Here is a 15,801-nt window from a genome sequence, read left to right as displayed (position 1 = left end):
TTCTACCATAGTGAATTTCCCAGAGAGAAATTAAAGTTCAAAGATTAGATTCTCTTGTCTGCTTGAGTTCAAGCTAAGTCATTAGAATCTAAAACACATCCTTCCCAGTATCTGATTCTGCTCATTCTGAACTAGAGGGGTTCTTCATGCCTGGAGAGCACTGTGGTTCTTTCATCAGCCTGGACAGGGTCTCACCAGACCCATGAGGCTCTGAGAGTATTTCACCAACAGTGGCCTATATTTGTGCTCCCTCGGGGAGAGTCAATGCAGTTTGCTGACTTTGTTCCTATTCTCGCTCCATTTCTTTGGGACTAAGTTATTATTTTTGTCCTAAAAAACCCCCAAAACATCTATCTACCCATTTAAAAAATAACCTCTTAGATGAATTAAATCCTAAGCATCTAATCTTTTCCCTTTTATCTGATGGTCTGTCCTTCAATTTCATTTATCCTTTTATACTTATCTGATCTGTTCTCTAAAACTTTATCTCCAAAAAAGCTTTCTCCTTCTCAAGCTTAATTAGTTCATTTTGTTCTCATTCTTCCATTGCTCCTGTTCTGGTTAAGACTGAAGCACATTCTAGAAATGCCTCAGACATTCCTTGATTTCCTCAACAACTCTGATTCCTAGAAACACATGGTTCTAGGCACAGGACTAATTGCCTTCTTAAGCTTTGGTTCTAAAACAATTTAACTTGTGTCTTTAACTTAGGCAATTTTTATTATAATAAAGGCTCCCATTTATTTGTTTGCTTGGTTTTTAATAAAAGCCTTGTATGGGTATCTGCACAGCTGGAGGCTTAGAAATCTAAAGCCTCTGCTCAGAGCCCATGTAATTTACAAATCCAGTCAATTTCAGGTCACATGGTGGGGGATTAATCTGGACACTCTGGACAGGCCATACAACTTGGGGCACTGCCTACACAGGCTAGCATTAACAACTGTAAACTAGAACTTCAGATTCCAGTGCTCTATAGCACATATGCTGTGTAAGGAGCCCATTCATAAAGAAATGATAGAATTAGAAAATCAACATTTTGTAACTCCTAAAAAAATAATAGCTCTAGGTAACAAATTACCAATGGATACTAAATGGTTACTTAAAAGACTGATGGAAAACTTTATAATGATTCATCAGACTGACAATACCTGAATGCACTGATCAATTCTGACATCTCTAAAAACAGCACATCAGTTATTATGTGTGCAACATTGTGATCTATAAGAAAAACCTATTTGGTCATTCAGATGACCAAAGTATATTTCTCATATATATGTGGTCTTCGTCCACAGTTCCTGGCATACAGATCCCAAATCCTTGGAATTTCTTGTTTGTTAATGAAGATGACTTTTGGACCCCATCCAAGGGTGGAGGCTGGTTGCCAGGAGAAACAGCCATGGGATCAGAGGTTTGGAACTTTCAGTCCCATCTCCTGACCTCCAGGAGGGGCAAGGGGCTTGAGGTTGACTCAATTGCCAATAGCCAATGACTTAGTCAATCATGATTATGTAATGAAGCCTCCATAAAATTGCAAAAGAATAGCTTCTTGACCCTTTTTTCCCCCCAAAAGCTTCTGGGTTTGTGAACGCATGGAGGTAATGGGAGAGTGGTGCACCTGGAGAGGGTTTGGAAGTTTGTGCATCCCTTCCCTTAGCTTGCTCTAAGTTTCTCTTCTATTTGGATATTCACCTGTATCCCTTATCATATCCTTTAACAAACTTATAAATGTTAAGTGTTTCCTTGAGTTCTGTGAGCTGTCCTAGCAAATTAACTGAAACTGAGGAGGGGGTCATAGGAACTGCTGATTTATAGCCAGTTGGTCAGAAGTATGGGTAACAACCTGGACTCGCAATTGGCATCCTGAATTGGAGGAGGATGTTAGAACTTCCAGTTTGTACCGGTCAGTCAGAAGCACAGGTACCAAGCTAGGGTTGTGGCTGGTGTCTGAAGTGGAGGGTGGTCTTGTGAGACTGAGCCTTTTACTGTGGAATCTGATTCTATCTTCTGGTAGATAGCGTCAGAACTGACTTGAATTCTTGGACACCCTGCTGGCACCTGAGAACTGCCTGTTGGTGTGGAAGCCTCCAGACACACACCTTGACACCGAGTGCAGGAACCCTTTGCAATGTGCCTGATGTGACGCAACAGGAACCACAAGTATCTCTTACGAATTATTTTTGTAAAAAAGTTTTTTGAACACAAATTTAATGGAGCTTCTACATCTACCAGTTTGCAAGAAAAATGGGTAATAGAGGAACATGTTAAATGACACAAAGAGGATACAATCATACAAATTCAGAAAGTGAGACAAATGACCCAGTTTCTTTAATAAGTAGGTGGCATTTTAAAAAAGGGAGCATGAGAGGCCAGTCCAGTGGTGCAGTGATTAAGTTCACACGTTCCACTTTGGCAGCCCGGGGTTCCCTGGTGTGGACCTACGCACAGCTTGGCAAGCCATGCTGTGGCAGGCGTCCCACATATAAAGTAGGGGAAGATGGGCACAGATGTTAGCTCAGGGCCAGTCTTCCTCAGCAAAAAGAGGAGGATTGGCAGCGGTTAGCTCAGGGCTAATCTTCCTCAAAACAAAAAAAAAAAACAAAAAAGGGGAGCATGAGGTGTTACCGATTATAAGACCCTTAAGAACCACATGAACTAAATGCAATGCATGTTATCTCACTTAAAACCTGATTTAAACTGTAAAAAGACATCTTTAAAAAATTTATATTTTGAAACAATTTTAGACTTACAAAAAATTGCCATAGTACAAAGAATTCCCACATATCCTTCACCTAGATTACCCAAATGTTAACATCTTACTGCATTTATCATTATCTCTCTATATCCTTATCAGTTTTTTGAGAAAAAGTTACAAACAAAATGTTCCTTTACCCCTAAATACTTCAGTGTGCATTTTCTAAAGAGAAGGACAGTCATACATAACCAGAGTATAATGATCAAAATCTGGAAATTAACACCAATACCATAACATTTACTACAGACTTTATTCAAATTTTGCCAGTTGTCCAACTAATATCTTTTATAGCAGAAGAAGAACTTTTTCTTGGTCCAGGAGCCAATCCAGGATTACATGTGATTTTTCTTTAGTCTTCTTTAATCTGGAAGAGTATTTCTTTCGCTGTTTTTCATGACCTTGATTTTTGAAGAGTAAAAGCCAACTATTTTGTAGACTATTCCTCAAGTTGGATTTAACTGATGTTTCTTCATTACATTCACATTATACGTTTTGGAGAGGAATCTTCAAAAGTGATAGTTTGTCCTGCTCACTGCATCTTATCAGGAGGCATATTTTGTCCTATTTGTCCTATATTTGCTCTGTAAGTGATAATATTGTAAAAAGATTTTTTGAGGCAACTACGTAAAGTTGAAAATATACGATGTTAAGAAGTTATTGTTAATTTTGTTAGATGTCATAATGGCATTGTGGTTTCGTTTTTAAAAAATGGTACTTCTCTGTTAGCGATATATACATTGTAGGGGAAAGTGAAGTTATTTGGCTTGACATCCATTTCTAGGCAGTTTGGTAACTCTAAGAAGAAAGTAGTAATGATAATATAGTCAGATCTTGATTATTCTGAAATAGTGTCCAATCTGTGCATTCTCCTGATCTTTGACCATTTTTCCTTTCCTCCGTGGCTCCTCTTTTGGTTACTACATTTATAGCTTGCCCAATGCAGTACAGAAAGCACACATCTGTCAAACTTTTGACTTGTTGGATGAAGAAAGCCTGTGGGGAAGAAACTGAAACTACTGAAACCACTGGTTGAAATTAGGTTTATAAATAATTTGAACATTTCATTTCTTTGTGATTTATATGTCCTCCTTATTACAGATAATCATTAATCTAATGAGATCATTTATAATGATTATATAATAAAACTTTAGAGCCAAATACAAAAAGTCTTCATTTTATTTTTCTACTTTAGTCTTTGAAAAGAATATCCATTTTTTAAAATTTTATTTCACCAAGGACTAATCCTTTGCTGATGTTCAGCTTTAAACTATTCTTTCACGTTTATCACATAGGAGAAAACATGAAAAATTGCTTCTGTGGCAGTTTCTTCTAGTTTTTCAAGCACTCATGTAGTAGCAACTGGTTCAAAATACTGCTTTGTTTCAAAGCATGCAGTTTAGATGTGTCTTCACTGATGACGGTAACAGTTCCATTTTGTTCCTGAGCTGTTAGGTCACTTTCACTGTCAGACAGTGTACACAGTAGAGTGTCATTCTCATAGGTTGGAAAATAATACCTGAAAATAACCATAGATATATTAACCAAAAGTATAAATTATTTGGAAAATTTCTAGGCAAGTGAATGTACATATTACTATCATTTTGCTAGGTTTCCTTGCCAACAATTTCAACAGCATTTTGCAAAACCTATAAGGGAGACAACTTCTGAATTACTTTCACTTTGACCTTTACTGGCTGACGTCAGACTTACTCGTATCCTTGCTAGCTGGCCATTCAGCCTTTGCTTGATATCTGCCATAACAAGAAACTTATTACTACCTTAAAAGGCAGCCTGCTGCAGTATCGGGCAGCTCTAGTTGTTAGATAATACCTCCTCATATGAAGCAAAAATGACATCCCTCTCATTTCTGCTCAAGGATCCCAGTTCTTTCCTAGAGGTTAACAAAGTGCAAATATAGTTATTCTTTCATACACTTATCCTTCAAATATCTGATGAAAACAATGGTTTCTCCTTTGTGTGTTGGTTTTTCTCAACCTAATCATTACTGGTTCCTTCATTCTAGATGATCAAAAATTAAAACATCTATACAGTTTTAGGTCTATTATTCTGGTTCCTTCTCCGGAAACACTTCGGAGTTAGTCCTAAGGTACCTCTAAGGATCTCAACCTATAGAAGAAGAATTATAAGAATAGGGTATCAGGTCAATCCAGGGCTGACTCTGCCTGTCACAAATCTGGGACCTTCTAAAGAGGAAAAACTAGAGCTTTTGGCTAGATTACTGGGGGGACCTGATTTAACATACCCTGAGAATAGTGGAACTCCGGGCAGTTACAACCCACAAGCTCTCAGAGGTTCCCTCAGCTGAGGTTATTCAGAGTGACGTGAGAACCAGCCCAGAAGGCTGGACTGACAAAGGATACCTGGGAGTCTGACACCACCTTGATAGGTGTGTACCAGTAGACCAATTGCTTAACTTGTTTAAAGTGCCAAGATGCAAAATACATATGTCAAGCCCTAGCAGTTGCATACTCTTTGACACAGTAATTTTATTTTTAGGAGTTTAAACGAAATAATCGGATAAGTGTGCAAATATGAAGGCATATGGATACTCACTGTATCACTGTTTATGAGAGCAAAACAAAAGAAACAACCTAAATATCTGATAAATTAAGGTATATCCACACCATGGGATATTTGGAAAGCATTAAAAATGATGCAGTAAACTTGTATTGGATATGGAAAGCTACTTATGGTGTTAACAAAACGTAATTTCAAAATTTATACTTGCATCTCTATCTACATCTATATCTATCTCCACAACACGAAATCTGAAATAGCTGGTTACATTTGTAATAGGAGGATTACTTTAAAAATAAGGTTTCTGAAGATTTTCACTGTTTACAATAAACATGTATTTCTTTTTTATTTAAGTTTAAAGGAATTAAATAAAGGGACAAAATAAAGCAGACAGAGCAAAGAAGTGTACGTCTGGTTGAGCAGTACTCACTCTGGTTGATCCCATGTCTTTCTTTCAGGAAGCAGTGATATATGTTTAGCTTCTTCCATGTGAGTCCTTAAGTCTGCTTTGGATTTGAACTTCACATGGCAGCCATAACATCTACACTGGTGAATCTGCCTCCGAATGAAATTGACCAGTTTCACTTGCTGATAGAAATTTAATCCTGAAAATGACAGTATACAGAATCATTAGATAACTGGTCAGACCCACTTTTGCACTGTTACGATTTTTTAAGAGAGCCACTTCTCTTTATTAACTAACTTGAAGAGGCAGTGCAATTATAAAGCATAATAACAGATATCAAATAACAGCCAATTCTTATACAGGGTTTATGGGCTAGGCACTGTTCTAATCACTTTCCATGTATTAATACGTTTAATCCTTGAAAAACTTTATCACATACATAGTATTATCACATCTACAATTTCTATTAGGAAACTGTCGAAGGTTGCACAGCTAGTAAGTAGTAGAGATAGGATCTGACGTCAGGTTGTTGGCTCCAGAGCCCATGTTCTTGCCTACTGAGCTAACTATACATACAACAATATACACGTCTACAAGAACAGCAAAGTAAAGTAACACATAAAAGAGTCTAGGAAAGTAGTCAGTGAGCTGAGGTGTGGGAAGTGAGCTTTTCCTGTCTTGGATCCATTAGCAAGTCAGCACTTTACGTCTTCATGCTCCTAATCTTTCTATCATAGTGATACTGAGAATGATGCAATTGGGTACATGTATAATAAATAATCTAGCTACACTGCTAAGAAGTGCAGTAGGTGTTTTACATATATTATCTACTCCCTATAACATTCTGTTGACCTGAGGCCCAACGTCATATAGTTAGCAATTGCTGAAGCTGGAATACAAACTCCAGTCTGAGTTCAAAATCCATGCTCTTTCCATTAGCTCCCTCCACTTTATGATAGATATTAACAATTAACTTGAATTTTATTTGAAGCATTCATATATGTAGGAAAGAAGAAGGAAGACTATATGAAATCAAATATCATATTTGAATATTCCACTTTGAAATTGTTGCAAATCACTGCTTCAGGCAGTTCTGTTGGGACCATCTGTGGAGACACACATCTTGGCCGTGCACTCTCCAATCATGACTACACAACACAGGCATCCTTTAGAGGACAGTGTATAAAAAACGCAGTGTCATGGAAAACAACTTCCGAATCAAACTTACCAAGTTCTGACTTTATTTTGAGGAGATCAAATTCGTGTGCATCCTAAAAAAAGAAATGAATATATCTGTGAGCATCTAAATTATTTAATCTTTCAGACTGAAGTTATAAACAGACAGACAGCTCATTCACAGGAGTCTGAACACTGTAGAAACTCAGTCTCAGTTCGTCTTCTGCTTTTGAAGTCTTCGAAACCTAACTGCTTCCCCCCACATCTAACTGCTTTGTAAAACACAGTCCAAACAAGTCATGTCAATCAGTTAAAACATTTTAACTATTCACTGCTTGTATCTACAGTTTTTCCAATGTACTATGTCTGCATTCTGCAATCTGACAAAAGTGTCCTCAGTCTCTGGATAAGATGTGGCCCTACTGTATTGGGCAACTGGACTAGAATTACGGACATAGGTCCTCTGCTCCAAAGCAGATAGGTAGTTTTACAAATTCTGCTTTTCATTTTATTCTGTCAAATACACTGATTAAACCCGCAAGTTTCTCTTCACTCACAGCTTCCTATAAATTACATTCCTTTTGATTTTTACAAAGCAGACTCATTTTATTCTCTTCCATTCTAGCAATCGTCCATCTGGGTAAAGTTTTAACTCACAAGCTTACGGAGAATAAAGCCCATCTAACTCTCTGTGAAGGCATTTAGTGTAGCACCGCAGGCAGAATAATTAGGAATTCCACAGTATGTTGTCACTGAAAGTGACTGAGCAGAGGCTGGGGACACCAGTCACAAGGATACTGCAAGGAGAATTCCTACACAGCATAAGGGTACTAAGGTTCCTTTCAATTCAAAGATAGTAGGATATTATGAGTTAAATTTCAACACTGGAAACTATATACACATACTGGTGGCAATCTGTTTTAGAGAAACTGGTCATCTGCTTTCATAAAGGTAAATGCTCATGGCCTTTTGAGCACTTTCCGAGTCCTTATCTTCCTGAACTAAGAACAGTGTTTCTGAGTGAGAGTGGAGTGAAGGTGGGGAAACAGGAGAGCCAGCTCCACTATTCGTAGAGATTGGTGGGGGAGGGTAGGGAGAGCACATCAGAATCATCCAGTAATGATTTTCTATTATAATCATCTCTCTATCCTCAAATGGCAATACTGTCATGAGTCATTAGATGTCCCCCTTCCCTATCCCCACTGTCCAGCTGAGGATCAGAGGTATAGGGAGTGTCATCTCTTAGATATACTGGAGTGAAAAAGAGGTTTAGAACTACCAGCTTCAAGCTTCATTATAACATAAAAATGGCATCCAAAAGGGAAAGCACAAACTGGAAATGCCCTTAAATTTCTTCTTTCCAAATCCTTGTAACCAAACCAGCTGCAAGACCATACCCTGTACCCTCTCTACTTCCATGCACTTCCCCCTGCCATTTTCTCCACGGGCCTTATAAATGGTAAATTTCTCCCTTCTTGTTCTCCTTATTCACCAGCACAGGAAGCACTGGAAAAAAATTCAGAATGTGTCCACATCCTGGGTACTGTTAATCATGGTTGCAGATCCCACATTATAAGCTAGAATTATGTCATAAGCCTCTCAAAGGTGGGATGGCATCAGTGGTCTGTGAAATCCCACATTAACAGCTCACCCAGGTCCAGTCAATTGTACTAAATTGCCCTGAGTTCCTGTTCTCCTTAATGGACTTGGCCTGTCTCTTCTGTTTTGCTTATGGCACTTTTAGGAATGGGATAATGATTGAGAAACTAAAGGTATAAGCTGGTAAGATTGCAATAATTATCAGCTTCCGCATGTCAGAACAACACAAAATTCAAATGAATAAAAGTATCTCACCTCCATGTGAACATATAATTTCTCAATTGTTTCTGCTTGTTTTTCACAAAATAGGCAGACAGCAGAGACTGGGTGTTCTTCCCAATCAGACCAGTCACTGTATTAAAAAGAAAAGAGCAGACATGGAGATTCCCTTCATTAAGAGGGTGTACTGCACAATGACTTGGTATTACTTTCTCCTCCGTGGGAAACCCTGCCAATCTCTTTCAACTCTGACATTTTTGTAAAGACTGTCATATCATATTATGACTTTTTGATACAGCTTTTGAAATTCAAAGCAGCACCATGAAATTAATATAAATAGTGAACAGGTGCTGCTCCCTTTTCTTATATTTGCCTCTCTTCTGAGCAGCTATTTCACTACAGAATCAATGCAATGTCTTTCTGAGACAACTAGGTTTAATTTGCAAAGGAAACATATCAGGAGACGAGATGCTCTCTCTCATTAACCACAAGCACAAAGTGCACATGCTGTGAGGTGCGATGCTGAGAGTGTATTTCTGCATGACAAATAATGCATTTTAAAAAGGCAAACAGTATATCTTTCATGTGGGAAATACGAATCATTTTAAATGGGGCAAGTATTAAATCTGGCGGTAGATAGAGAACTCAAAAAGCATACAAGACCCCTTTTGCCATTTTTTCCCCTCCTTGCATTTATTTTTTGAGATACTGCCAACTTCTTGTCATTCCTAAACCAGGAAAATCAAAATCCCAGGAGAGAAAAGGTTGAACAGCTTTGAATGAAAAGAGGGGGAATAATAGGGAACCCTTGTAGGTTGAAAAGAACACTTTGCAAGCTTATAATTTCAAGCATAGAAGCTGTGGATGTTTTAAGTCAGTCACCAATGAGAAGAACAGAGAACAAGGTTAACTTCAATTGAGTTATATTCTCTACTCAATGCCAAGCAGCATGGAGAGTTCAAAGATTTTATCACTTCAAGGTCTGGGGACCGATCGAGTAAACAAAGCACTTTGGAGGGTATTTTTCTCTGAATTATATATCACCTCTGTGTTCAATTATAATGGCAAAACACTATTTAGTCAGAATAACAGTTGCTTTAGTGATTTTTATGTCAGAGTTATTTTGAATCCACGTTTTTGCTACATTACATGAAAGGATACACGGCTTAGAGAGGTTTTCTTTCTCTTTATTCTGTCTCCCCAGAATGATAATTTTAAACCAAACGAAGGAACTGTTTTTCTACTCTTAAAACCCTGTAATTAATTAGCAGCGATAACAAGCCTTACTCTTCCTGATGGTCAAGCAACTCCCGATCATCTTCCAACTGAACTTCTTCCCACGATTTTCCAAGTTCCTTTGTAGAAAGAACAGAGGGATTAGAGAGATGGAGGGGGAGGTGGAAGAGGGGAAAGGAGAGAGAAAACAGACACAGAACTCAAAAACAAAACAAAACACCCCAAACAAAAAACCCACGCTTGACTGGTTTTAAAACAATATAAGTAGGATATATAAAAACTGTTATTTCAGCGATAAGGAGGATATATATCCCTAAAATGCTTTTAATATGTTTTTCTTTTTGGAGAAGCAGCAATATCCTTTCAAGCAAATTCTTTTCTCTTAAATGCAAACCAGTGTTACTCAACGTTGGACACACATAAGAATCTCTCGGGGATCTTTTTAAAAAACCACCAATACCTCTCGACAGAGACCCTGAAACATGCTCCCAGGTGGACTCTGTTTCTATTTGAGGTCCTCCACAGTCTATTTCCCAGGCAGCAGCCACAGTGATCTTTCTAAAGGATATTTCCCTGCTTGCATAAACCCTCCCATGGCTTCTCACACACCTAGAATAAACTTCAGAGTCCTTGCCATGCCTCTAAGGCCTCTTGACTTTGTCCTGGCTCCCTCTCCATCCCTTATGTCCCACCACTTTTTCTGTGGCTCAGTCCGCTCCAGCCAGACTGGTCTTTTTGCTCTCCCTTGCACACAGCAAGCTCAACTCCACCCAGCTGCTTCTGCACTTGTTGAATCGTTGGCCTGAAACACTGCTCGTTCACATATCTGCATGGCCCAGTCATTCTGGTCTCTACTTAAATGTTTCTGCCTCTTTTTCTGACTACTCTGTCTAAAACAATATCCCTCTTCCAAGTTACCTTCTATTCCTCTGTGGCATTTTATTTTTCTTTAAAGCACTGATCATCACCTGCAATCATTTTGTAATCTGTTTCCTTATTTGCCATCCATCTCCTCCACTAGAATGTCCATGAGGACATTCAAAAACAAAGAACTACAAGTGCCATTAGGATTTAGGAAAAAAAGAAAATCTCTATCATTCATCGACTTAATGAGAGAATTTGAAGCTGTCATTATTTATCAGTTAAATGATGTATAAACTCAGACATGCATGGATTTACCATAATGTCATTAGAGACTGTTAATTTGGACTCTATAATGTACTTTCCAGAGTCATCGTGAAGTGTCTGAACCTCATTACGGACCCAAGAATGGCCTCAACACTGCCAACAGGATCCTTGTTATCTGGAACTTTTGGTGATGAATTAAATGTTTCATGCAATACTTGGTCTCTCTGGACTTGGACTTAAGGATATTGTTGCAAGATTTTACTCAAGGATGGGCCATCTGTGGTATTACCATTCTCAATGATAGGGGCAAGTATTGCTTATCAATAAATGTTTTGAGCCAAAAGTGACAAAAAATGTCTTTCACGGTCAAACTTTCAAACTCAAAGCATCACTTGGCAACTTTCTCAGTATTCAGTACAATATGTAGGGATTTAGCTAGGTAAAACAGCACTAACCATTTACCACTTGAGAGGAAAATGGAACACTGTGTTCATTAGTATATTAGGGAACATGTGATTTGCATGTGACAGTGACCCAGACTTTCCTAGTGGGCTCTGTCTTGTACAGTTAAACACATGATTTATAACAGGAACAAGACCCAATGAGAAAAAAAAGCACATACGTCTCTAATTAAGACTCTGTGCCTGCTAATGAATCATGTCAGGAAAGCAAAGAATGCAAGAAAAACAAAGTTTGGAAGGCATGTCTGTAAAGATGTTCAGAACACCCCCTCAAACCCCTGCATCAGATGGCTTATGATCAATGAGAGGGTGGAAAAAACCATGGAAAAAAAAGATTCCCTTCACCCACCACCTCTCTGACCCCAAACACACGCACTTACATGTGCTACACAAAAAATCCATTAGAAACAGAGAAATAGAAGTGTTTTAAATGTAAATAATTTCAGTAGAGAGAACTATAGCAAAACTATGAAAAACAGGGCAAAAACCTACATTTGTTACAAATCGCTCCGTATATGTTAATAAAAATTTAAATAAAAAGATGATAAAACCACTGTAAAAACAGTTCCCTTTAGAAAAACTCAGTGCTCGGAACATGAGCACCTTAGGAATATGTAGCTGAAGTCTCGATGATGATGTAATGCAGTCTGTTGCCCTCTGAGGCAGGAGTATCTGAATGTGAAACTGCCTAGGACCTTGTCCTCTTAAGCATCCTCACTATCCATGAACCCTTTTGTTTGTGAGAACAAAGAAAGAACTTTAAGCAGATAATCTGGACTATACAAAGGATGTTTAATGTATTTGCAAGTCTGTTATGAATCAAAAACTGATATGAATTATTAAGCATGGAAATTATCTCACCTAAGGAGGGAAAAAGGAATTTGTCAATTTGCTGAGCTCAGAGGAGAACCAGAAACAGCCTCTTTGTCCCGTGGCTCTCCCACCTTTTATGACTATTAGAGTGCATCTTGCCAGGAATATCCTGGATGCTTCCGTCACTGCAGGTCTGGAGATTCTGTTTAAAGTGGAGGTAAGAAACTATGGGTGCATGACTCAATTACTGCATATACTGCTATAGAAGAAGTCAAAACTTCAGCTTTGTACACACCATTACAGGTGTTGAAATTAATGTGCTTACATGTCTGTCTCTCATACCAACCTCTAAACTCTTTGAGAGTAGTGACTCAAATCAACCACCTTATCTGCAATATTTGTCTTTCTGTTCCACCAGGGTCTGGTACCTGGCAGGCACTCAAATGTGTATAGAATGTATGAAGCCAATGAAATTACTTCTGCACGAAGAGGATGTGAGAAATGGATAGACAGACACTGACTACTAATATAGCAATTATTCTCTCTTTTGCCCACATTCATGCACTCATGTCAGCCTTTTCCCTCAGAGGAATAAACAGTGAATGCCTCTCATTCTTTTGTGGTTTATTTTTGCCTTTAAAAAAAAAATAAAGTAATACTATTAGTCATTGCTTAATTAACTTTTAGAATATTTTATTCTTCATGTTAAATATTTTTCATTAATGGGGTCTAAAAACCTAAAATGATGCTGAGAAACCTTTGGCCCTCATTTATCTCTAATTTCACACTACTAGTATTTGGAACAATCCTGTATATACTCATTCTATGTATTAGTATACCTTTTATTTATGACAATAATCCTAGACTGTGATTACGGTGGGCATCTCTGGTAAGCACTTCTCTGGTTTAGGACACCTACACATCTTTAGGGACTTTATTAGCTTCTTCAATCCTTTTCAAAGGTAAGTTTACATCATTTCCAAAATGCTAAGGCATCATAACACATTTTAGTTTTTTAAAAAAATCATTCTTATTGTTGTTGGTTATTTACTTCAGCCTGAAAGCACACAGGGCTAAGAAGGCTAAGGTTGTGGGCCAGAGCCCTTAAAGAGCTGATTAAAGTCAGCTTTGAACTTGGCTCAGTTTCTAGTTTCTAGCGCAAAAGAGAATAGGCAAGGAAGGGTGAACAGATCATTATGAATTCATCACTGTTACTTGATCAAAGACTCAACTTGAAGCGTAAGAGGTAGGCACTAGCATTATTTCAACTGTAAAAATTGAGAAAAAACTGAAGGAACCTGATGCAGAGAGAGATTAAGGAAATAGCTCCAGCTATGTGATCTTGGGAAAATTATTCAACCTCTCTGTGCCCCAGGCTCCTAATCTATAAAATGGGGATAATGATAAAATCTGCGTCATAGGGATGTGGTTAAGAGTATATGACTTAATATAAATACCTAAGACAGTGCTTGACACATATCAAGCACTCAGATGCTGCTAGTTAAAAAAAATTCTATCAATATTATCTTAAAGTGATTTAATTTTCATTTTTATATGTTATCAAAGCCTGTACATTCCCTTGAAGCACTTCTCTCAAGCTATGATTCATGGCGCATCAGATCTGGGGACTCTGGGCAGTATAATCTAGCATGCGCATCTAGAGACAGCTGGCCCCCACAGATAATTTCAGTTTTGACAGTCGCACTACTTGATGCTCAGGGAATGAAGTATCACACTTTCCTAAAAGTCCCAGAACAATGTGAGTGAGCAGTCCCTTTGAGGTCTCCTCTAAAAGGTAAACACCTCCAGGTATATAATGTCCCACTAGCCCCAAGCTCTTGAATGTTAGTTTAAAAGAGCCCAGAAGAAAGTACTATTAGATTCTTCCATAGCTTCTGCAGTAGCTGAATATTTCTCAGAGCTAACACTGAAGTCCACTCCTTATTGGGTCTGGCTTGGGCCCTGAAGCAGTGTTTGCTCTAGGAATTAACGACTGAGCAAGTTCAAGAGTGAAGGACTCAAAGGGTGCCTTTGCCTTTAGCTAGTTGTAAAACATTTGTAGCAAACCATGCAACCTCTCAAGAGCCAATCTTGAAACACATGCTAAACTTGCTTTTCAAGGGGTTTTTTTTTTTTTTTTTAAAGATTTAATTTTTTCCTTTTTCTCCCAAAGCCCCCCAGTACATAGTTGTGTATTTTCACTTGTGGGTCCTTCTAGTTGTGGCATGTGGGATGCCACCTCAGCATGGCTTGATGAGTGGTGCCATTTGAACTGGTGAAACCCTGGGCTGCCGAAGCAGAGCACGTGAACTTAACCACTGGGCCACAGGGCCGGCCCCTCAAGGGGAGTTTTATTTTAACACTATTAGGATTAGTTAGAACAGACAAAAAGTCCACCCTAGAGCAGAGATTTCCAATATAATTCAGGATATGCTTGTTTCTGCCCAATAGATAAAACGGCTGATTATAATCAATTATGCTTTTTGTGGCCAATGGTTTTGGATTCTAATTCATTCATACGGAGAGGAAAATACCAGTTTCCATTTGCTTAAGAAAAGTGCCAGAGGGGCTGGCCCCAAGGTGTAGTGGTTAAGTTCAGTGCGCTCAGCTTCAGTGGCCTGGGTTTGCAGGTTTCGATCCCAGGTGTGGACCTACACCACTTGTTAGCATGCTGTGGCAGTGACCCACATATAAAGTGAAGGAAGACTGGGACAGATGTTAGGTCAGGGCTAATCTTCCTCAACAGAAAGAAAAAAGAAAACTATCAGAAATAGAACTCTCCATCTTTCTTTCAATCCCACTGGAGAGTTACTTAATCCCCCTCTTTAGAGGAGTAGTTTCCCTCCTTTGTTGTGTACACCTAAAAAATCAGGCAATTGGGGGCAGGGCCAGTAGCACTCCCCAGTCATTGTGTCAATCAAAAATCCACTCAAATTTCCAAATGCCACCCTAGCAACACCTGCCTCCAACTGAATCAAAGGGACTGTAATCTACAGAGGCCAGCAACTGGTATTGAAGTTTCTGGGCAAAGAGTTCTTTCCATGTATTTAAAATTCTTGACCTAATAAACTCATTAGTCCATCCTACTGGCCAAACAAACAAAAGTCCTCTTGCCTAGTGAAATAACTTGGTTTCTCTGAAATTTCCATGAAAAATAAGCTGGCCCAAGAGAACAATAAAGATATATTTTTTTGTGGGGAAGGGAAGCTTTTCTTTAATAAGGAGAGAGGGGAAGAATTAAGAGATTGTTATTTTATTTATTTTTTTAATTAAAAAAATTTTTTTTAAAGATTGGCACCTGAGCTAACATCTGTTGAGATTATTTTTAAATAATTATCTAGAATAGATAATTATCCAGCACCTAGCACACCCAGAGGTCAACAAATGCTTTTTGAATAGAACACAAAAGTCTCTGCCCTCAAGGTAATAGATAACACAATAAATGAGGAAGAGTGTGTGCATATCCAAGTGCT

At 38.4% G+C, this 15,801-nt stretch overlaps 1 protein-coding gene across 2 annotated transcripts in view; it reads right to left on the bottom strand.

The window, feature by feature from the left end:
- Positions 1–2,171: 2,171 nt before the first annotated feature.
- The window catches only part of ZNF277 (zinc finger protein 277), a 110,854-nt gene continuing 97,224 nt past the window's right edge, over positions 2,172–15,801 (bottom strand). For both annotated transcript variants that reach the window (XM_014849981.3, XM_014849982.3), the window contains exons 8-12: positions 9,978–10,045; positions 8,727–8,823; positions 6,925–6,967; positions 5,721–5,895; positions 2,172–4,268 (exon numbers count right to left, since the gene is read on the bottom strand). In XM_014849981.3, coding sequence (XP_014705467.1) covers positions 4,082–4,268; positions 5,721–5,895; positions 6,925–6,967; positions 8,727–8,823; positions 9,978–10,045 — 570 coding nt within the window. In that variant the 3' untranslated portion in view covers positions 2,172–4,081. The remainder of the gene's footprint in view (positions 4,269–5,720; positions 5,896–6,924; positions 6,968–8,726; positions 8,824–9,977; positions 10,046–15,801) is intronic.

Source organism: Equus asinus, chromosome 1, assembly GCF_041296235.1.
Source record: "Equus asinus isolate D_3611 breed Donkey chromosome 1, EquAss-T2T_v2, whole genome shotgun sequence".
Classification (NCBI taxonomy): domain Eukaryota; kingdom Metazoa; phylum Chordata; class Mammalia; order Perissodactyla; family Equidae; genus Equus; species Equus asinus.
Note: the sequence above shows the minus strand (reverse complement) of the source record. Positions and strands in the feature narration are given on the sequence as shown.